The 23355-nt window shown below is 49.4% G+C and overlaps 1 protein-coding gene across 1 annotated transcript in view; it reads left to right on the forward strand.

The window, feature by feature from the left end:
* The window catches only part of LOC119386306 (zinc finger protein 135), a 100040-nt gene extending 83136 nt beyond the window's left edge, over positions 1 to 16904 (forward strand). Inside the window, exon 6 of the mRNA XM_049414300.1 lies at positions 16241 to 16904. Within this exon, the coding sequence (XP_049270257.1) occupies positions 16241 to 16903 (663 nt within the window). The 3' untranslated portion in view covers position 16904. The remainder of the gene's footprint in view (positions 1 to 16240) is intronic.
* The last annotated feature ends 6451 nt before the right edge of the window (positions 16905 to 23355 follow it).

Here is a 23355-nt window from a genome sequence, read left to right on the forward strand (position 1 = left end):
GAGCTTAACGATATTAGTGCAGACATTCGTCGGTCGTCGAATAATTTGATTAGCACTAAGGTGTGTCGGCATTCATAGATGTGGCATCGAAGATTCCAGGCTTATTGCTGGTGGCCGCGTTAGTTCCAGAATGAACTCTACTGTTTGCATTGTGTGATCAGTCTTATCAGAATAGTCTAAAATAGTTGGGAATGTTTGACATTCCTGTGCGGTGTGTGCAAGACAGTGGTTAGACCTGTAACGGGTCCGGTTACATGAAAATAGAAAAAGAAGTGTGTGTGTGGCAATATCACAGATACCGCTTGTGGCAACACGAGAAATGCTTTGCCATTTTAGATGCGAAGCATCTCTTGCTCGGGGTTGATGTTCCGCGGCCTGGTAGTCCGCACTCACACTACGCATGCGCAACTCTCCTCCTTCCCTCTCTACAACAGCTGTGCGTTACTCTCTCCACTTCTCTACCAGCACCCGCTTGCGCTTCTCCTGCGTTCTCGCTTCTGCTCTCGCGGCGCATGCGCTACTCTCCTCGTCTAGTCTCCCCTCCTTAAGTGGTAGAGCGCTGCGCGCGTTCAGTCCAGCGCTTGCTTAGGTTGACTCCTCCGAAATTTTCTCGTGCGTAGTGCCGCGATGAGTGCCAGCGCATGCGTGTCCCCTCCCCCTCTCTCTCCTCTCCTTCGCTGCCTCCCTTTCGCGCGCCTGTCGACCGCGTTCCCCGCTCGCCCTGTGAGAATTAACGGCCAGGCTAGAGGGAAGACACGACGCCCGTAGTGTTCTTCGGGTTCCACGACACGAGGTCGGTAGCATGCCCAACGAACGCCAACGGAATGCGATCGTGCAAGTGCTCCGGCTTCGCATTGCCTCATGGTCCCCTTTAGCGGGATGGTGTAATTTTTTTTGTTTCAGTAGTGAATGTAGGGCATGCAACACCCTATCATACTAAGAGATCTTTTGGTGCATCGTATGAAATTGGCTCTGCAATTCACCAGAGAATGTACTTGATATCACATGTCCCTCGACCGGTGGCATCGAAGAAGCAGCAGCAAGAATAACAACAGTGTCAGTTGTGCTTGGCTGGCTAGCAGGAACCTGTGAAGTGTGGACTCTTTCGCAGAGCCACTTTTGACCACATGATGGTGCTCGGCGTATAATGGTGCTGAAGTGAGCGGCATGCAGAAAACAGCGGTGCAACTAGCCTATACAGTAACTCTAGGCCTGGTGAAGCCAAAACATCCTTTTCTCCCTAGCTTCATGAAGACAGCATGCCTGGATTGACCTGCCTGGGGGAAGTTTCCTTTTTGTTTTTCCTGTATTCTTGTTTCTTTGATTTATTTCCAACTTCCCTGGTGGCCAAGGTTATGAGGTTTTGATGTGTGGGTGGCCAACTTTGGGAATACAGTTAAACCTGCCTATAACGAACCTCCATATAACGAATTCCTCGATATTACGAAGTTTTTCTATTCCCCGCCTTCCTCCATAAAGCACATGTATTTGCGACCTCTATGTAACAAAGTGGCAGTGGGAGACACCCTTGATATAAGGAATATTCGCCGTGACAACCTAGGGATTTTGCCTCGAATTTTGTCATTTTGACACGAGCAGGAGCCGCATGCATCTTCTGCGGTTGGCCCGCGACGGAAGCGCGAAGCGGCGACGTCGCGCATGGCGCACTCGAAGCCCCGGCGACTGCGAGGCGAGAGCGAGCGCTCGTTTGTGCGTGCGGGTGTGCGCGAGGCAGGCAGGCGAGGCCTGCGCTCCTCGAGCCGGCTTTCATGCCGCCGCGGGTGCGTGCGCAGGCGTGCCCCCCCTTCCCCCCCTCCAAACCTCATCCAGCCGCTCGTGGGTGCAACCACGCTAAACGCCAGCTTTCTTTAAAAATAAAAAAGAAAGAAAACCGGCTTTTGCGTTGGCAGCACCACTCTTGTTGCAGTAATCTCTGAACTGGACTTCCGGCGCGCGGCGTGACACGCCGCGCGCCCGCTATCTCGGAGGCCATAAGTTGACACCAGGTGACGCCATTAAAAGAAATCCTTGCTCCGTGTCGTTACGCTTCGAGTTCGCGCCGCATATGGAGTTCGCTCTTCGTTTTCGACGCCATGCGCGCGTGCGTGGTTTCACTGCGCGCGCATGGAGCAGCCCCTGACGACGTGTAGCTTATGCGATTTTTTTTTAGGAGCGAAGCTCCTTAGGCTCGTACCCCGCCGTTGCCTTCGAAGCTCCCCGCCGCATCACCGCTCCAGCGTCCCTAGAACCAGGTCAGTTTCGTAGCCGACAACTGTCGTCATTACCGAGGGGATGTCAGATTGGGCGCTGGTGGAAACTGTCCGCGACCACGGTGACAACGACGGATCTTCGGAGGTCGACTCGTCACTGTCGTCACGCGCTTTGCCGTCTTGCGCCGCTCCCCGCGGGTTCGCGAGACCGTGGCCTCCGAGATTGGCTCCGGCAACGCGCAGTGCGCGTTGCCGGAGCCAATCTCGGAGGCCATGGCTAGACGATGACGGAGTAGCGTTGTATTAAAGGGGCCCTGCAACACTTTTTGAGCAGGGTCAAAATGCGCTGCCAATCGGTAGTCGAGGCTCCCGAGAACACGCGAGCCAAATATTATAGCGAAGCGAGCGGCCTGGAATTTACAATAAATTCTCAAAGTCAGCTGAAAATCGCTCCCTCTTCTCTCGACAAATGATGTATTAGTCCGCAATATATGACGCGATTGTCGGCAGTTCCACCATTGGCTGAATCACGATAACACCCTCATTATTACCTTAGTTGTTAATTTTGAGTTCAATAAGTAGATAATATGTATGTTTATATTGTGTTATGCCGTTAAAACACCGAACAAACATTAATATTAGCACTTCCGGTCTCACCGACAGCTCGTCTGCTCGTAGTTGCGTGGTTGCGTTTTCTTCACCATGCACAGTGCCGAAATCATTAATATTTCTGTGCTTTTGAGCATCGCCGGTTGCCGTTGAGAGTGGCAGCCGTTCGAGTGTTGCCTCGTCAGCTGGAAACTGCATCGTCGGCACGTTCTCACGACCGACCGAGGCAGCGGTGCAGCATTTCTCCGATAACAATGCTGGCGCCGGCTAGCTTAGGATACCTGTGTTCGCTGTATGGCGAGAGTCCCGTTCGCTGTCTGTCCAGTATGTCATCGAGCCGTACCTCGGCGTATCCTCCCCGTAGTCTCAGGTTCCCGAGAAACCGCGACACAGCAACCAAGCAGACTCGCATTTTCACGGTAGCTGCAGACAGCCGGGGGATGGGTCCGCGCCGGCCCGATGCCCCACGATCCTTTCTTCTAGTCTTTAGTTCTTTGTTGTCAGCCCGCACTCGCTGTGCGCCCGCATTCGAAGAGCAAACAGCATCGAAGTACCGCCACTGGGAGAAGGGTGCACGCAGCTTTGCCGTGTTGAATACGATTCAAGCGCGAGCAGTGCGACGAGGCGGTGTATCAGAGTGTGGGTCGAAACCCATATCAGCTGTCATTCGTTCCAAACGCGCACGCAAGTTTGCGTCCATGGTTGGCAGAGCGATGAAAACACTACGGCAGTTCGAGGTGCACACCCAACATTACCAAACCGACTCGCAGTTTTCAAGCACGCGCGATACACGGTGCCATGGGCTCCGCCGCTCGACGACGACCGCGCGAGCCGACCGGAAGTGGCGCCACAGACCACGTGGTTGCGCCGAGACGCCAGAGAGAAAAAAATGAAGAAAAAAAATGCCGCCGGCGCTGACGTCGCCTCCTCGCACCTCCGCCCTCCCTCCCTTCAAGCCGCACGCAGCTTTCCGCGCGCTCGCTGCGTTGAGTTGAGGGAGAAAGCTGCGGAACGTGATCTCTATAATTTGGTAACACCACTTAGACTTGACGGATTCGAAAAATTTTTGCGGCATATGACTCGTGAAGTGTCATACGTCAATAATGAGACTATTCCAATATAACTAAGAAAGGTGTTGCAGGGCCCCTTTAATGTCCTACGAACGTTCAGTATTGCCATCCCTCACAAACAAGCAATAGAGCAAAATAACGCAGTTTTTTGCCGCTAAATAAATGTTTCGGGTGAGCTCTGCCTTCAATTCCCCTTGTGTTTAATTTGTGCGTTTCTTTCCAAATTTTTGTGCTGAAACTTGATATAACGAAAAGCTGTTTATAACGAATTTTCTCGGGAATTTGTCGATTTCGTTATATCCAGGTTTAACTGTACCATATTTCGTCATTGTGGCGGCGTACGACTGATGTTGTTCAGACTTGTTGCATACGACTTCTGCAGCTTCTCTTATATTTTATTGGCCTCATAAAAAAGGTTGCACTGAAGGAAACTTTGAACCGACTTAACATTCCAAAATACGAGGTAACATGCAGCAAAGGAAACACACATGTGAGGAAGCTGTTCTTGTTGACCAAGTCAGTGTCAGCAGTGCCGCAGTTACGGCTTGGGCCCACATGTCACTCAACCTGCGCAGAGGCGTTATATCTGAATATTTCTTAAACCTGAGTGATGAGGTGCTGCTAGAAGAGCAAAGCATAACTATAGCTCAAAGAATCATAATCTGTTGAAATTACCAGTTAATCGCCACCAAACTTCCCCTTCCCAGTGAAATGGCCACACCTGTCGTTGGAGGTTACAATGTAAGACCCTCGGTCCTGAACACCAGGCTACATTTTGAGTGCCACAGATTTAGATCTCACTCACTCAGAGGCAAAGCGACTTGTGCATAATGCAGCGACCATCCGACGACACCGCACTGCATAAACTGTACAGGAGGTCATCTCAGTCTTGGCTTCACTGGCATAAGCGTGCGCAGAGGGGGGGCGGCCGCCCCCCACCCCTAGTCACCCAGGAAGAGGGTGGCGCTAAGTCTGCCCCATACATTGACTTAATTGGGAGGGGGGTCCGCCGCGATGAACCTTTGCCCCCCCCCCCCCCCCCTGAAGGGGAACCCTGCGCACGGCCTATGAAATGCAGTCAGACCTCTTTGTCGGGACCAAAAATGAGTTCGTTGTTGACAATATTTGTTGTAAGTGTCGCCTCGAACAAAGCTGCACTCTCGCTCGCGCCTACATACAAAAAGTTTCGAACCAGCTCTAGATGAAGTAATCCTTACCTCTCTCCCGATGGCATTTCAAACTAAGCAGGCTGGAACATGAGAAGGAGAAATGACAACAGAGCAAAGTTCGTTTGACAAAACAGGACCGCAGTCACAACTTTTGAAGAAGGGTGTGATCTTCGTCTGATGATTTTTCTGATTAAAAAAAAGTGGTTGTGAATTGGCTTTTAATATTTATTTTTGCTTTTTTTTTAATGCTACCTTTTGAGTTTTGAGCCTCGGGGACAAAGGCGCAGCCTAGTTACTTCCATAGCCAAGGACAAATGTTTTTGCTCGTCTTGGATTATTACTCCTGCTTCCCTGAGGTTATTAAACCCTTCGATCATCTACAGCTTCTGCGGTCTTCGAGGCGCTTAAGAGCGTATTTGCTCGACATGGTATGTCGGAAGTTGTGAGATCAGATAATGGGCCGCCATTTTCCTCCCCTGAACTTTGCCGACTCCTATGTATACGGATTCACCCTCGTGACCAGCAGCCTCCACTTTCCTCAATCAAGCGGAGAGGCTGAAGAGATGGTCCGCACAGTGAAGGAACTGCTCGGCAAGTAGAGCGGCCCACATCTAGCTTTACTCAGCTATAGAGATAGCCTGGGCGGGAATGGTTTTAGCCCCACTCAGCTCCTAAAGGTGAGAAAACTCGGAACTCGCTTACAGAAGGCAAAGCAGTTGCTGCAACCCTCTTGGCCTGCTAGTCACAGTGGCCACAAGTGATACATCAAGACGAAAAGCGAGTGCAACTTTAACAAGCGTCATCGGGCCAGGCCGCTGCCTCTACTGGAGACGGGAGAACGAGTGTGGGTTTGACATGAAGGAGTTCGAGCTGCAGGGTCAAGGAAGGGCCAATCACCTCGCTGTTACCTCATAGTGTCTGATCAAGGTGCAGTCCTGCAGCGTGACCGGCCACACCCGTCAGGGTTCTCACAGCAGAATCAAAGAAACCCTGCAGCTCCGACGGACACAACGCAGGGTGCTTCTCCTGCAAATTCGACGGCAGACGTACCGGACACTGCATCGAACCAGACATCAGCAGTGACCCTCGAGACGAGAACATGTAGTGGCCGCCGTGTAGTTCCGCCAGCCCCTCTGAAGTTGTAAGACTATGCTACAAGTTCTTGAAATAAGGGGCTGTTGTGGTGTTACCTGTGTTCAGCCAGCCGCCACCTGTGTCGGGGGCTGGGTGGTTGTGTCTGACCTGTGCAGGTGCGTCTCTGGCTTCGCCGCACATAGCCAACCCAAAACGTAACAGTGACGTCAGCTGACGGAGAGAATTTCCCACAGCCGCTTAGACGGACAAAACAAACGTTCAGGGTGGCCAGTGTACTCTGGTGGCTTGTACCACCACACGTTTAACCAGTTGCTGACGACTAAAGTGCAAGCGTGCTGCGGGCCTGGGAGGAACGGCCGAGACGTGCGCTGCTGTATTTTGTAGAATTCGCGTTCACACTTTTTACGTAACAAATGCCGTTTCACCCGCCACGGTGGTCTAGTGTGGTTATGGTGCTCGACTGCTGACTCGAAGGTCGTGGTATCGAATCCAAGCCACGGTGGCCGCATGTCGATGGAGGCGAAATGCTAGTTTCGTGTGCTTAGGTTTAGGTGCACGTTAAGGAGCCCCAGGTGGTCGAAATATGTGGAGCCCTCCACTACGGCATCTCTCAATCATATTGTGGTTTTGGGATGTAAAACCCCAACAACTCATTATAACTATATGGGGAAGTAACGCACTTTTGATGGGGACAAGAAGGATTAATGAGAGCTTCAGAAACGATTAGCGAGAGCTTCAGTCAACAAATTAGCAGGCTAAAGAATGCGGGGTATGATAAACACATGCTGTGTAGATCAGCAATCAAGCTGATTAGTCACGTACGAGATAACTCTTGGAACAAAATGACAACAGAAAAAAAGATAGTGTCTATACCATCTGCCACAAGATTGCACATAACTTAAAAAAACGTAGGCTATAGGTTTGACCTAGAAGTAATTTTCTCGGCACCCATCAAGCTTGTTAAGATATGTGCAAAATTAAACCGTAAGCTTTCCACAGCAGAAAAAATGAATGCCACCAGATGCACGACAAATCACAAAACACTGCACGATAAATGCACAATAAATCATAAAACACAAAACACAAAGCGCTGACTAACACTCCTAGGTTTAAATGCACATATATATACCCTATAAAGTGGATGGGGGGATGACCGCCGTAGCTCACTGGTAGAGCACCGGACGCGTTATTTGAAAGTCGCAGGTTTGGTCCCTGCCGGCGGCAAGTTATCTTTCCGTCCACTTTACTTTCTTCACAATTACATCCCAATTATTACAAATAACATCCCCCTATACTTTCCTTGGCGTTATTGTCTGTTAGTTCTCATTAATGTTGTGTCTAACAGAAAGAAAAACGAGCCCTTAAAATTCATCTTCTTTCCTTCACAAAACAAAGTTTGTTAGATGTAAGTTATCTGTTGTATATTGCTTGCCCCTATCTTGTGGGAAAGTATACCTCGGCCAAAAGGTTCGGTGTCTGAACACCAGGCTGTCAGAGCATAAGAGGGCCTTAGAAAAAAATGATCATTCCCACATAAAGGGACACCGTTCTCAGTGTGGCTGCTTGCCACCGTTTGATGACACTTCCGTGGTTTTCCATCATGGGAACCAACTAACCAGGGAAATAGTTGAAGCGTTTCACATTAACAAAAGAAAAGACTGCTGCATCAGTCAATCATCAGTTTCATTAAGTCGTCGGGAAGCCACCTTCCTGGAAGGTCTTTAAAGGGACACTTAAGGCAAATATGAAGTCGACGTTGATTGTTGAAATAACGGTCCAGCAACCTCGTAGTGTTACTTTTGTGCCAGGGAAGTGCTTATTTTGAACTAAAATCACGTTTTAGTGGTCCGCATCGCGTCAGCGCACTTCAAATCACCCGCCTGAAAGCGGCGTTTTTCACGTCACTGCTGCCGTGCCCAACGTTGCCCGCCTTTACTGCGCGGCGGCGTGAGCCATTTGGGCATCAGGCAACACCACATGCATGCGGCGTTTTGTCGAACTTTCTGTCAGAGCGACTTTCATGAACGCTGAGACGCTACCACTGAGACGCGACCGCGTGAGCGAAGCAGGGCGCCGGGCGAAGCGCAGTTCGGCGAAAATGGAACTTTTGAACCACGCGCGCTGTTCCCCATGGCAACGCCAAAGAGGTTCTTTTTTCCATGAATCAAAAAGAAACGAACAAGCAGCATTTTATTATGCTCTTGACGCATGGAAGGTTCTTTTTTTATTGAAGCTAGTTTGATTACAAGTGATTAATTGTAGTCGAACTCTCACACGTCATCGGGATCATTTCCAAAATGTGCCACTTGTGGCGCTCACCGTGTGATACATTTAGCTTAATTTCTCGGTAAGTAGGGCACTGCTGCGGTAAGTAGGGCATTGCCGTTTTAGACGTTGTCATACATTGAGCTTTCACTCTGACATAAATTGTTATTTGCCTTTAGTGTCCCTTTAAGTTGTAATGTTGCTTTTGCTACGCCCTTTTTCTTGTCTCCTTTTTCCATTTTTAAACGCGTGTAGATTTCTAGTGGAACTTATTGCAATCACCCTAGACTGTACATCATTTTCAAAGTATATAAGCTATACACGCTTCGTTTATTTTTGTTTTTTTTTGCTATCGTTTGAGTGTGCGCAGGAAGTTGTGCGTTGAGAAGAATAAATGGACTATTGGTTCATCTTTACACGTGCATAGGTCATCCTATCACTAGAGTGTGCACACAGTTTCTTCTTTGATAAGTTTGTATTGAGGGTTGATTCATTTCTGTGTCGCTCGGGGGTGCTTGGGTGCATATATATGAAGTAATTTTTCTGAAGTAAATTCAGTTGTGAGTGTCGTGTCCTTCTGTGTCCCCATCAAAAGTGCGCTACTCCACCATGTAGGTATAACGATCAGTCACCAACTCGCCCAGCTCTCAACCTTATTGAACCCCAACAATTATTATTGATGCTACTGTGTGCCCTATTGTTGGGTTGCCAGCAGTATTTCATGTGCTTGTTATCGTTGTTGCCAATCCAGACTGAACAAAAGTGCCATTCTTGGCGAGGTCGCAGATGGCGGCTTGGATCAAGGCCACAAAATTACAAAACCACGGTCCTGTGTTATGATCTTGTTATTGCGGAGGTGTTGGGGTTGTTTTTTGGGAGATTCACGGCTGTGCCCGCACAAGTGCGACCTCATGGGTCGCGCATGTTGATGTTGCGAGGCCTGACTCTTTCGCCAAGACCGTCCTCGCGTTCTTTCGGTTCTCGTCCACCTTTCATAGGATATCTGATGCACGAGGCAGGCACGTGTAAACACAGTACAACGACAGCAGCGCACGTCAACGCGTTAGAAAGAAAAAAAAACGCGAAGGCACACAGAAGCACATAAGAGCCTCAAAGATTCGCGCATGCAATCTCGGAGGCCGTGACGCGTCTCAGAAGGTTTATTCTGACCGTAAGAAAAGCGTTAAGAAAAGGAAGTGGACCCAAAATATCCATTCCGATCTGGTCAAATGGCGTTCGTGGGACTTGAACAGGTTGCAGCAGACCGGCTGGTTTCGTCGGAGGCGACTTGCGTCGCTGGCAGTCGAGGCAGGTTGTGGCATGCTTGAAGCACTTCAGTACGAAGGGTTGCAGGAATGACGAGCAAATAGGGAGATCCGATCAATGAAAAGTGTCTTTTATAAAGGATGCTGTTTCGCAGACAAAACAACGACAATATTCTTGCAAAAACTCTTGGTGCACTCTGAGCCCGTCCGTCTAAGTAATTAATTAAACCAAGCAACTCGGGGTCGTCACGTGGTTGTTGGACGATGGTGGAAGTGCCGAGGACACCAAGGAATAAAGTTTCATCCTCATCAGGTAGAGAAGCCGACTGTATTGGTGATCGGGACAGGCAGTCGGCATCCATATGTCGCTTCCCTGACTTGTGTATGACCGTCATATCAAACTCTTGCAGCTTCAGACTCCAACGCGCTAATCGGCTGGTGGGATCTTTAAGATTAGTCAACCAACAAAGGTGAATGATGGTCGCTAATAACTTTGAAGGGGCGGCCATACAAATACGGGCAAAATTTCATAACTGCCCATACCACGGCGAGGCATTCTTTCTCTGTTGTGGAATAATTAGCCTCTGCACGTGTTAGCGTTCTGCTTGCGTAGGCAATCACTCTTTCTGTGTCCTCCTGCCGCTGCACTAGCACAGGTCCCAGACCTACATTGTTAGCGTCAGTGTGAAGCATCGTGGGGGCTTCCTCGTCGAAGTGGGCTAGCACTGGGGGTGTTTGAAGATGTTGGCCCAGATTATCAAACGCAGCTTCCTGTTCGTCGTTCAACTCGAAGGCAACGTCGTCTCTTGTCAGGTGAGTTAAAGGTGACGCGATGCGTGCTAAGTCTGCGATAAACCGTCGATAATAGGCACAAAGGCCCAGAAAGCGTCTGACAGCCTTCTTATCGGACGGTACCGGGAACTGTGCAACGGCGGCAATTTTTTCAGGATTGGGCCGAACACCTGCGTGGCTGACGACGTGACCAAGAAACTTGTCACGATTATCTCGGGGGTGCTTGCAATATCGGATCGGGAGAGAGTGAGATGGGCACGTGAGACCGTGCTAGGACGGCAAAAACCAAGTTTATAGCGAGCAAAAGGACAACATAAAAAAGAAAACGTTAATGACCCTGAACAATCCAAACAAAAACCTATTTACATTTGCAAAATCTCAGTTCATGCCCAGAACTGAAACTTGCTAAACAATGCGTTTTAGCTAGGCTTATACACGTCTCTGCAACTCAGTCTGCCCACTATGGGCCTTGCGGTAATAGAATGTTCTTACAGTTCGTCGCGACGACTCGATGTTCCCGCCGCGTCAATCTCTCGTCGAGACCGTCGCTGACGTCCTCAGTAGGCCTCCAAGTTCATCGTCGGTTGCCTTCGTCCAGCCTGCCGCTTGCTCTCGTCGAGTGTGTCCCCAGTAGTCTTCTCCGTCCTCGGTCCATCGAGGTTAGGCCTAACTGGGCCTTGGTCCCTTGCTTCAGGACTCCTCAGGTGATGGGCGCCTCCTTGACTGAGCTGTGGTCTGCAGCCGCCCTGCCGAGAAGAGAAGGGCTGCTGGTGATCCCGGAACTGCCGTATTGAGGGGCGACGGGTCCGGGCAGCCTCGCTTGGAGCCTTCCAAGGTCGACGGCCACTCCCCGGGCCTTGCGTGCCGCCACCTCCTGAACCGAGTACCAGCCGCTTTCGCCGCGGATGCGACGCTTGCTTCTTCCTCGATCTTCTCCGTCCGGCGCCCCACAGAACAGTGCCTCGATCATCCTTTGTTGTTCACCATCACGGCTCCGGTCGCATGCCACGAGCCCCTATCTGGCCAATCCTCTGCGTCGACGTGGCTGGTGTGCATGCCATCGGGTGACATTTTGCTTCTCGCGCACCGTCGCCGCGCTTCCACGTTCGGCACGCGCCTCGTGCCCCTTCTTTAGGGCTAGTTCACACAGCCGTCAAACGCTCCGTCACGTCAACGTCACGTCGCCGATTTCCGTCAGGGGAGAGGGTTTCCGAGACGTTTTCTCCGGAAAAAACGGTTGACGGTGTCGTAGAGCACTGCTCTACGTTTCCGTCGCCGGCACGGGGACGGAGCCCCGCCCCTAGAAAACGGACCAATCAGAAGTTTACGTTTGGAGTTCCGAGTTCTGAGAAGAGCCACGCGTCTAGCATACGGCCCCCGGGACCGTGGCCTTGAAACACTGAACACGCGCCTGACTGAATGGGCCATAAAACGGGGGGACAAGTGGTTGCTTTTGTGCGTGTGTGTGTGTTTGTGGTGCGAGGAGGAGCGCCCGGCGGAGTCGGGAGAGCGCCAGCGAAGCATTTGAGCTGCGTGGACAATTCCTATTTTGGTGCATCAGTCGGTCAACACTGCACAAAAACGTGCTGCTGTCGACGCTGCAACCGCCGTCGTCTGTTCGTACACTGCTACGTCGAGTCTGCTGTACGTTTTTTTTGACGTGACAGTGACGTGACGGAGCGTTTAACGCCTGTGTGAACGAGCCCTTACTCATCACAAAACTACAGTTCTTCAAAACAAAAGTGACATTTCTCTGGCTTCAACGTGAGGCCCGCGGACCGTATGGCTCGTAAAACAACTTCCAGCCTTCTGAGGTGCTCGTGAAAAGTTGCCGAAAACACTATGACGTCGTCAAGATAAACTAAACAGGTTTTCCACTTCAAACCTGAAAGTACGGTATTCATGAGCCTTTGAAAAGTAGCGGGCGCTGAGCACAAACCGAATGGAAGGACTTTAAATTCGTATAAGCCATCTGGCGTCACAAAAGCGGTTTTCTCCCGGTCTCTCGGGTTTACCTCAATTTGCGAGTATCTGCTCCTCAAGTCCATTGAAGAAAAGTAGCGAGCATGTCGAAGTGTGTCAAGGGAGTCATCGATACGTGGAAATGGGTACACATCTTTCTTGGTCACCTGATTCAGCTTCCGGTAGTCCACGCAAAAACGCAGGGTGCCGTCCTTTTTCTTGACTAGCACTACAGGTGACGCCCAGGGACTCTGTGATGGCTGAATCATGTCATCTTCAGGCATTTTCGCTACTTGTTGCTGTATCACTTCACGTTCCTTCAGAGTCACGCGATAAGGATTCTGGTGAATAGGTCTCGCTGTGTCTTGAGTAATTATTCGATGCTTGGTTAGTGGTGTGCGACCAACTCGTGATGTCGATGAAAAGCAGCCTTGGAATTCGGCTAGCAACTCAACAAGTCGCTTTCGCTTGTCCTTTGGCAAAGTAGTGCCAACGTCAAGAACGGGTACTGATTCCTGTTTAGGCGCTTCGTCCAGTACCGATAAACAGCCTTCTACTTCTACAGTATTGTCAAAGTAGGCGACGGCTGTGCCCTTCGGAAGGTGCCGGCGCTCAGCACTAAAGTTGGTGAGGAGTAAGTTCGTGCGTCCAGCAGTGATATTGACAATACCTCGTGCAACTGAAATGCCATGGCTAAATAGCAGCGAGCTGATTTGGTCGGCAATGCCTTCGCCGTCAAACAGTGCGTCCCCTGCCACCGAAACAAAAGTGCATGATTGTGGCGGGACGACCACGTCATCGTCAGTTAGACGCAAAGGTTTATTTCTCGCCTCTGAACACTCGACTATATCAGGGCTGTTCTGGAACGTAATTAAACTGTCCGGGATGTTGATGACGGCGCCATATTTTCTCAAGAAATTTATCCCAATAATTAGCTCTTTGCAACATGAGGCGAGAACAACGAACGCCGCCACGAAAAAACCACCGATGTTGATCCTCGCTGTGCACATGCCTATAGGCATAACTGGCCGCTTGCAGTCCTTAGGTTAGGTCCCGTCCACGGCGTCTTTACTTTCTTGAGGCGTACGGCGAGGTCTTCGCTTATAATAGAAAAGTCAGCACCAATGTCGATTAAGGCTGTCACTTGCTGTCCGTCCACATGAACGGTAAGGTCTGCGGTGACAGTTTCGTCGGTGTTACTTCTTGTCGGCTTTACGGCGTCCTGTGGTGATAGTAATGGGGGCTTTTTTTCGGCGTCTTGACGACCTGCAACCTTACTCCCGGAGGTCGCCGCCTTCAGTTTCCCCGGCATGGGCTGGGTGACCTCCTTCCTCTGAGGTCAGAAAAAGTGCGGCGGTGCGATGAAGGTGAGTTGGCAGGAGACGGAGACCGTGGTCGATGTCCCAAACCCGGCTGGTAATCAGGCATGCTCTCGTCATTGTCGGTACGGCGGTCGTCAAAATGGGGCCGTGACAATGGAGGTCCTTGAGAAGCAGCGTCATCGCGGCGCGATATGTAGTCGTTGTTGGTGCGTCGACTGTCAGACCATGGCCTGAGAGGGCGAAACGAATCGACTCGGTGCCAGCAATGACGGGAAATGTGGTCTACACCTCCGCAGTTAAAGCAAAGTGGACGCCTATCTACAGTGCGCCAGGCGTCTGTCTTGCGAAGCTGTGGACGTCGCAACATCTCCTCTTGGAACGAAGGCCATGGCGTGCCAGCAGACGGCTGGTCGTATGGCGGCTGGACGGCAGGGCGCCTCGGTGTGTCCTCTTGCGGCGGTGAACAAGGAATGGCTGCAGACGCGTGGCGGTACGACGGCGCCATTGGTAGGGGTAAGCGGCGGCTTGGGGCGGGTTCCTGCGAGGGGGTGAGCTCTGGAGCGAGGCCTCGCAGCCGACGACTGAAGCGATGCACGGGAGTTGCGATAGGTGCGTCTGGGCTGAATGAACGGCTCCCAGTGGGAGTGTGGAGCATCAGGCAGGGTTGCGGTCCAGCACCTCCACCAGTGTCACGGTGCAACGCGAACAAAGGACAAGAACAACTTGCAACAGCGAGACAGCGTGTTCAAAAGCAGCTGTACAGCCGAACGTCTTCTTCGTCTTTCTTCTTGAAACCTACTTCCCCACTAGCTAGGGTCTCTAAAACCTCCCCATCGTCATTCTCTTTTATCTATACAGACGTGTCAATATCATCTCGGTACAGTAAACATGCAAGTGTCACTTCACTTATATCAAGTCTTCTCTTGAGCTATCCCCTCTAGCTGTTTGCAGAAAAACCGTACGGATCAATCTGTTTCACGAACTTTACCACAACTTTTCTCACCTGCATGACACTCTGCTCATTCCGCCAACTCGCTCCTCCCGTCGACTGTTCCACTCGGAAGGTGTTGAATGTCTTCATGGCTCAGCTCGCGCATTGAACAAATCCTTCCTGCCGTGAGCCATTGAACACTGGAACAGTCTGTTGTTCTAGAGCGCGACTCAGTCAAATTCAGAGTGTTGTTGTCTTCTCTTTTTAGCTGACCCTCGCACCAACCAGTTCTTCAATAACGCTTCTTCTTATGTCATCTAGCAACAATTGCGTGTTTCCCAGTCTATTTTATCTATTCTGTTCAACACTGTGATGTATACTTACTATCACTTTATTCTTTAAACGCTGCATTTGTATCGTGACATGCCCTTACGATATTTATTTGTTCCCCCCTTATGTATGCCTTGTATAGGCCTTTAAGGGTTTGATAAGTGATGATGAAGATGCTGAAGCCTAAATGTTTCAGAAGGCAAACTGTTATGGGACTAAAGATGATGTAAAAGCGAGGGGAGCTGGAAGCATGTTTGAAGGGTTCAGCTGTGATGCCTTCTTGACCCTGCGTTTTGTGCTGCCAGCCTTGTTGCCACTTGAGCTGTTTCTGTGTATGGGCCCTCCTCCTCTTGGCCGGTCAAAGCGTATATCCACAAAACATAGCACAGTTAATCTATAGCAAGCATTGTCATGTTTCAGGTGAAAACAGCACCTAAACTGGACGTCTTCAATAGCAGTGAAATGTCACATGTACGGAGACATAGCAGCATTACTTGAAGGGGCCTGCACCCAGCGAGTTCTATATCATCCAGAGATGAAGGAAAACAGAATTAAAAGTTGCGAAACCAAATGGCAGAAAGAGGCGTTGAATTTCGTGTTTTACTCACTCAGCGACACATTGTTCCAGTGGCTTTCTCAGTGGTAGTGGAAGCTGTTTTGCATTGTTGCCTTTCCACAAAAACACGTATCCATATACAGATGATTCACTTTATCAAACTGCATCTAGTGACATTTCGACAATTTTCATTTGAAACAGGTGATGTGCATTTGTGTGGTGTCACACTGGTGAGAAGAGAAAAACTAGCACATGCCAATGATTGTTGCTGCCTTTGCATTAGCAGGAGGTTAGAAGTACATCGTTGCAGTGTTCTCTGTCCTATAAGTGACATCCCAATGTCACGAGATGGTGCCACCAGTGCTGTTGTATGTGAGACTGTCAAGCACGTCATCGAATTCTGCGTGGACAAGGGGCCTGTTTCTCCTCTAGCTACAAACGCACTGAAGAAATGCGGGTGGTAGTGACTACAGTAAGCGGTGGTGGACGATAGACTTGTGTCTTTGGTTTGGGGTTAGGTGGCAGTGGCTTGTTTTCAAAGGGCCACGTCATCATTGTCCTGTACCACAGGGCCTAACCCGACAGCTCATTCTGCTGTGGGCTGTAAAGTGTTTTGTGCATTTTAAAGGTAGCGATGTAATGAATGGAAACGTTGTTGCTGCAGGTCCACCAGAATTCTCACTCCAAGGAGCGGCCTTATGCCTGCCGTGTGTGTGAGAAGCGCTTCAATGCAGCCTCCACGCTGTACGCTCACATGAAGATACACACGGGCGAGCGGCCGTACACGTGCACCATCTGCAACCGCTCCTTCACGTTCAACAACACGCTGGTGCGTCACATCCGCACCCACACGGGTGAGAAGCCGTACAAGTGTGAGCTGTGCCCGCTGCGCTTCTCCACCGCGTCCAACTTGTCTTCGCATCGCAAGAAGCACTCGCAGGAGCGACAGTTTCACTGCGAGATCTGCCCGCAGGAGTTCTCCACGGCAACCGCACTGGCCTCGCACGTCAAGACCCACACCGGCGAGCACGCCCACCAGTGTGAGGTGTGCTCCCGAGGATTCGCCAAGTTTGCCGGCCTGCAAGCGCACATGCGCAAGCACACTGGCGAGCGAGCCTTCTATTGCGCCGAGTGTGGCAAAGGATTCACACGCAAGCTGCACCTCAAGCAACATGTGGCGTCCGAGCACGAGCCAGTGCGACCAGTGGCCACGTGTGAAGTGTGTCAGCGTGACTTTGTCAACGTTGAGTCCCTCCAGGTGCATATGAAGACACACAATGTGTCCAGGGGGACGAGTGCAATTGTTGTCTACATTAACAAAAAGTGAGTTCGTGTTGTTGCCTTTTCAATAATAAATGCCACATTGTTTGCATGCACATGTCGTTGGCCGTTGACAAGGCAAAGTCGTGAAAAATGCGACCATACAGGACCTCCTTGCACTGAAAGTTTACTGGAACTTTTCACTCTGTTGCCAGTGTGTTTATTCTGTGGTGATGAGTACAGTGTATGAAAAATTAATCTTTATCAAAGGAAGGAAACAGGAAAAGGAGAAGGCAGGCAGGTTTATCAAAGGAAAACTATCAAAACATGGCAGCTGCAGAAAAAGAAAAATGGCCCTCCTCCGCCTTTCTTTTTTTTATTCAGCAGCATATGTGCAAATGATTGACTCACGAAAACTCATGTGAGTACAACAAATGCTGCTGTCAAACCAATATTGACAGGATCGCTTACGACAGGCAAGAATTGCATAAGTCATTTGTGCATCTTTTTGCGGGCCTGTCTTCCTTCAATTCACAGGCATAAAGTCAACAATTGCAGGCCAGCTAACTGGAAGCACGTCAAGCCATGTGACTGTCCCTCGCACGTGAGGGCGCTATGGTGAGGGCGCCCTATGTCTGCACCCATGCACCGAACGGCAAGCGAATGTTGCCATTCGTGAGAAAGAACGTCGTCAAGGAAGGCTGGCTGCTTGGGCTACTGCGCAGTCTGGCCCACAAAATAAAGTTTCAAGTCTGTTTTGTGGTCTGGTCCTCAGAATAGCCAATGCGTATAGAATACAGGTAAATGGCCACAGAAAAGGTTTTTTAACGCGCGTTAAAAAGCTCGTTTCGCAGAAATTCAGGTGTCGGCGTCTTTGGTTGTGAGCGGAAAAGCAGCGTTGTCCGTGAGCGAAAATTCGAGGTAAGTGCAAATAAGGATATGAGCCGGAGGGCGTCCGCCCTTTTGGCTTTCCTTGCGGCACGGATCTCCACCAAGCAGTGAAGGCAGGCTTCCGATTGGGAAGGAGATACGGCCCGATTACGCTATCGCTTTCTCTTGCCTGCGAGAGAGACAGGCGCGCGGTGTGGCCGCACCATATCGTGCACGCGTCGCTATAGTGCGCCGCGATTTTCCCGCCGTTTCCGAGAGAGAGCGTGACGATGCCGCGATCTAAGTGTACGGGCCTCTGGCGTTTTGCCTCCATGGAAATGGGGCTGCTGCGGCGGGATTCGATCCCGTGACCTTCGGGTCAGCAATCGAGCACCATGACCACTAGAAAACCGCGACATTTCTTGTTTTCTATATTCCTTTCCGTGATTTAAGTACGCCTTCTGTGCTGTCTGATGCCCATGTATGTATGTGTGCAGTTAAATCTTTTTTAGATGCGAAGTATCTTAAGGTCGAGCTCAATCCGGCGGTGGTGGTGGTGGTGGTGTGCGGCGTGACCACCCTTACTGCGCATGTGCATACCCTCTCCACACACCTCCTCTCCACTCACCCTCTCCCCTTCCCCTCTCCAATTTCCCTCTCCCCTTCCCATCCCCACTTTCCCTCTCCACTGTCCCTCTCCACTTCCCTCCCACTTTCCCTCACCTATTTACCTCTCCACATTCCCTCTCCACTTTCCCTCTCCCCTCCACCTCCCCCTTTCCACTCTTCCTCTGAAACGCGGGCTAGACATGCCGAAATTCTCTCCTGCGCAACGCCGCGATGAGCTCGAGTGCATGCGCGTCCCCTCCCCTTCTCTCTCCTCTCCTACGCTGCTCCCCTCTCGCCCGCCTGTCGACCGCGTTCCCCGCTCGCCCTGTGAGAATTACCGGTCAGGCTAGATGGAAGATACGACGCGCGTAGCGTCCCTCTTCGCGTTCCACGACGCGAGGTCGGTAGCATGCCCAACGAACGCCAACGGAACGCGATCGTGCAAGTGCTCCGGCTTCGCATCGCCTCATGGTCCCCTTTAGCGGGAGATGGTGTAATTTTTTTATTCTTCACTGTTTCTGCGTTTCCAGGTTACCTTTTTGTCATGTCTTAAATCATTACGCAGTTCTAGTTTTTTTTTTAAGCATTCACGATCACTGTGAAGCGACTAGTGGCAGTCCTCAGCAAATTCTGCCATGGAGCACTTTATTTGTGTAATTGCTTTTGTCATCACAGCATTAATGCGCACAAACAAATGACCTGTACTTTGGATATTAGTAGGGGGTCAATAACACGCACACACACAAATTCAGTATGTAAATTATTTGAGCAAGCATAACATATATATATATATATATATATATATATATATATATATATATATATATATATATATATATATATATATATATATATATGCCGTGAAGGCTCACACAGAAGTGCGCATACAAACAGCACTCGCGAAGCGTCATTACAAAGGAGGCGCATGAAAACAAGATGACGGGGCAGCATTGTGTACAGTCGACCCACTGTGTCACTAAAAAAATACAAGAAACAGTCAAGTTGTACAATGAGTACCTCATGGAAAACCAGTTGATGCAATAAAAACTCAAGTGCCATTTATGCATTAACTTAAGACGACTTGAAGGCGAAAGCCATCTTCTTCTCAGCCGATGTATTAATCTTGTCCCGCCATCCACCGAAAGCTTTGCGCACCTAGCGTGGTTTTGCACTGCCTCCGGGATCTGCCCACTTTTGTTTGACCAAGCTACGACGTCATATGTAACGACAGCATCATGTGACGTCACGCCGAGATTTGTGACGTCATGATGGCGTCATATGGTGACGTCATCACGTGACTATTTTTTTCGTCACTAATCCCCGACGCCGCGGAACGCCAACGGTCAAATTTCACGTTTTATGAGGCATTTAAGGCTTTTGCCTTAAAAAAAAAACGAAAAAAAGAAACTTCCTCCTCGGTGGTATAGTGGTTACGGTAATCGGCTGCTGTCCCGAAAATCGCGGGTTCGATCTCGACCGCGGCGGTCGCATTTCGGTGGAAGTGTAATGCTAGAGGCCCGTGTCTGTGCGATGGCAGTGCAGGTTAAAGAATACCAGACGGTCAAAATTCATGGAGCCCTCTACTACAGCGTGCCTCATAATCATATCGTGGTTTTGGCACGTAAAACCCCAGATATTATAAAAGAGACAAACAAAGAGATATTATAAAATATATTATAAAAGAGACAAACAAAGAACCTAGTGGATCTGCCGCGCAGAATGCAAGACAGTATTGGAAACACTCAATAACATGTGCATGCGAGTGGGCATGCAAAAAAGAAAAGCTGCAGGTGCAAAAAAAAAAAAAAAAATGGGAAGACGCACATATACTGCGCTTATGCAAAGCTTTATGACATAGTACACAACAACGTATTCATTGTTTTCATAAGGACTCCGATGCCGATACAAATGCGGCCACAGGTTGTGAGCAAGAAATGTCAGCTATAATAATGATGAAGAAGCTTTCATTTCATTATCGCAGAATATTTACACCACACTGCCCCTCGGCCCTTTATCCTGTGTACAATATGTATGATGTCGTTTATAATAAACGAGTAAATTGTTTGTAAATTCAGCAAAATAAGGCACCTTAATCCCGCATAGGTAGTTTCGCAACACTAAAATGTGTGGGTTGAGATACACAGACTGCTGTTGCTGCTGACATGGATATAAATACCTTAAACGATTATTTGTGTTTTTGGAATGCAGCGTTTACGAGAAAACTAAGTAAGGCATTAAACTTAACTGTGTCGTTTCCGGCGTAAGGAAGAGGATTCGTTTTCAACATGCATACGTCCACGTCTAGTGCATACCACATACAGATGCCGTCAGTTTACATAAATTACATGGTCCCTTAAAACCATTTAGGCAACAACAGCACTAAAGGCTGTCCAAGCATCAAAAAAGAAAAGAAGAAAAAAATCCGGCAGATCCCACGCACTGTGGGAATCGATGTAATGCGAAGCAGCCAGCAAAGAGCTGCATACATCGCCTTTTTTGTCTTTTAGCCAAACGAAATCATTCATACCATGGCATCTGGTTCACCATATATCGCATGTTTTCCATGCGCGCATGCATGCACAATCTGGTATATACTATGCTTATGAAACGTACATTCTGGTATATACAAAGCATGACCTGTCATTTATGTTCATCACGCACTCTTGTCATGCCACACACTTTTTTGGTATATATCCAGTTAACAAAACGGCCGGAAGTGCGCCATGACAATGTCATGTAAATCATACCGTACATGACATGCATATAACATCATTCGCATGTTAGGACCGGTCATTTATGTTCGTCATAAGTCACATCGCGCAATACCAATTTTGGTGTGTATCAAACGAGCGAAATGGCCGCGAGTGCACCATGAGTGTGGCATGTAAATCATGGCATACATGACATGCATGTCATGGTTTTCATGTTACGACCTGTAACTTATGTTCATCATAGAGTCGGGTCCCACAATACCAATTTTGGTGTATATCAAGCGAGCGAAACGGCCGCGAATGCACCATGAGCGTGGCATGTAAATCATGACATACATGACATGTATGTCATGGTTTTCATGTTACCACGTGTTTCATGTTACCACGTGTAATTCATGTTCTTCACAGTCAAAGCGCGCAAGACCACTTTTGGTGTATCCCAATCTAGCGAAACGGCCACGAGTGCGCCATGAGCGTTGCATGTAAATCATGACATACATGTCATGATTTTAATGTTACCACCTCTCATTTACGTTCGTCGTACAGTCGCGTCGCGCAATACCAGTTTCGGTGTATATCAAGCTACCGAAACGGCCGCGTATGCCCCATGAGCGTGGCATGTAAATCACGACATGCATGTCATGGCTTTCATGTTACCAACTGTTATTCACGTTGATTATACCGTCACATCGCGCAATACCAGTTTTGGTGTATATAAAGCTAGCGAAACGGCCGCGAATGCACCATGAGCGTGGCATGTAAATCATGACATACATGACAAGCATTTCATGGTTTTCATGTTACCACCTGTTATTCGTGTTCTTCACGCAGTTACAGCGCGCAAGACCAGTTTTGTTGTATATCAGTCTAGCGAAACGGCCGAGAGTGCGCCATGAGTGTACCATGTAAATCATCTCGTACATGACATGAATGTCATGATTTTCATGTCATTACGTGTCTGTAATGTTCGTCATACAAAAATGCCTCGTCATACCAGTTGTATATATCCATTTATTTAAACGACAGCTAGCGCCCCGAGACCGTGTCATGTAAATGATGCTGCACATGACATGCCTGTCATGATTTGCACGTTAGGACCTGTCATGTTCGTCATGAACTCTTGTCACGCCATACCAATTTTGGTATAACATATGAAATTAACGGAACGGCCGCAAGAGCCCCAAGGCCGTGGAATGTAAATCGTGCTGTTAATGGCATGCGTGTCATGATTTTCACTTTATGACTTGTCATTTATGTTCGTAATACAGTCACGTTATGCCATACAAATTTTTGTATACATCTGATTAACGAAACGGCCAGGAGAGCACAAAGTCGTAGGCGGCTAGATAGATAGACAGATAGATAGATACGCTCAAAGTCGCAGAAGTTCGCTAAGAAATGCTTCGCATTTAAAAAAAATTACAGCATATCCACAGGTGAATGATGAAGAGCCTGGGCAAAGCTCCTGAAGCAATCATGGTCTCTTTCCTTTTTTTTCTTCTTCTTGTTTATTATTATTTTTTATTTCTTTATATATTTTTTATTTTATTTTTTTGTCCATCTCTATGGGACAGCGCCATCTATTGAATGATACGGGAGACGCGACGGCGGGGGAACGCCGGACGGAGCGACAAGCGACCAGGTGATATGCTATAAGGAACTTTGCTCCTAAAACTCGCTAGCGTGCACTTATTTCCGGACGTATCCGCGTACTAGAGTTACTGTATATGCTACCTTTAGGTAGCAGAGTTGCGCATCTGTCTTCCAACGCCGCGAGCAACCATGCGTTGCGGAGAAGCTGACGCTCGGGCCAATTTTTCTATTTTTTGACGCCGCCGCCGCAGTGAACTGGATTGACACTTGTCATCGACAGTCAAGTTAATCACCAGCCTTCGACACGCCAAGCATGTCAATCGGCGACACGGTAGGCATGTCGCCTGCAAAAAGAGTGTGCAGCTTCGCCGCATAGCTGCGGTTGCTAGCCAGACCTATGCGCAACTCTGCTACCTGAAGGTAGCATATACAGTGACTCTACCGCGTACCGCAAACGCGTTGTGTAGCGCGTTTCGCATGCTGCCTAGCTGCGACGGGATTCGCAATGGCGGCAGCCGTAGCAGACGACGCGGCTGTCCTCACCCTCAGCGGAGCGCGCGGGCATCAAGGCACCCTAAGCCCCTAAGCTCGCGCCGAACGTTGCTCGCAGGATTTCATGAAGAACGGTCGCGTCGTCCGCGATGTCCTGGATCACTCCTCGTGCCTCTCGCTGATCGACGCCCCGTGACGGCTGCCTCGTCCGCCATGCCGTGCGCCTCTCACCGATGGGGCCTTC

The sequence above is a fragment of the Rhipicephalus sanguineus genome, chromosome 3 (assembly GCF_013339695.2).
Source record: "Rhipicephalus sanguineus isolate Rsan-2018 chromosome 3, BIME_Rsan_1.4, whole genome shotgun sequence".
Lineage (NCBI taxonomy): Eukaryota > Metazoa > Arthropoda > Arachnida > Ixodida > Ixodidae > Rhipicephalus > Rhipicephalus sanguineus.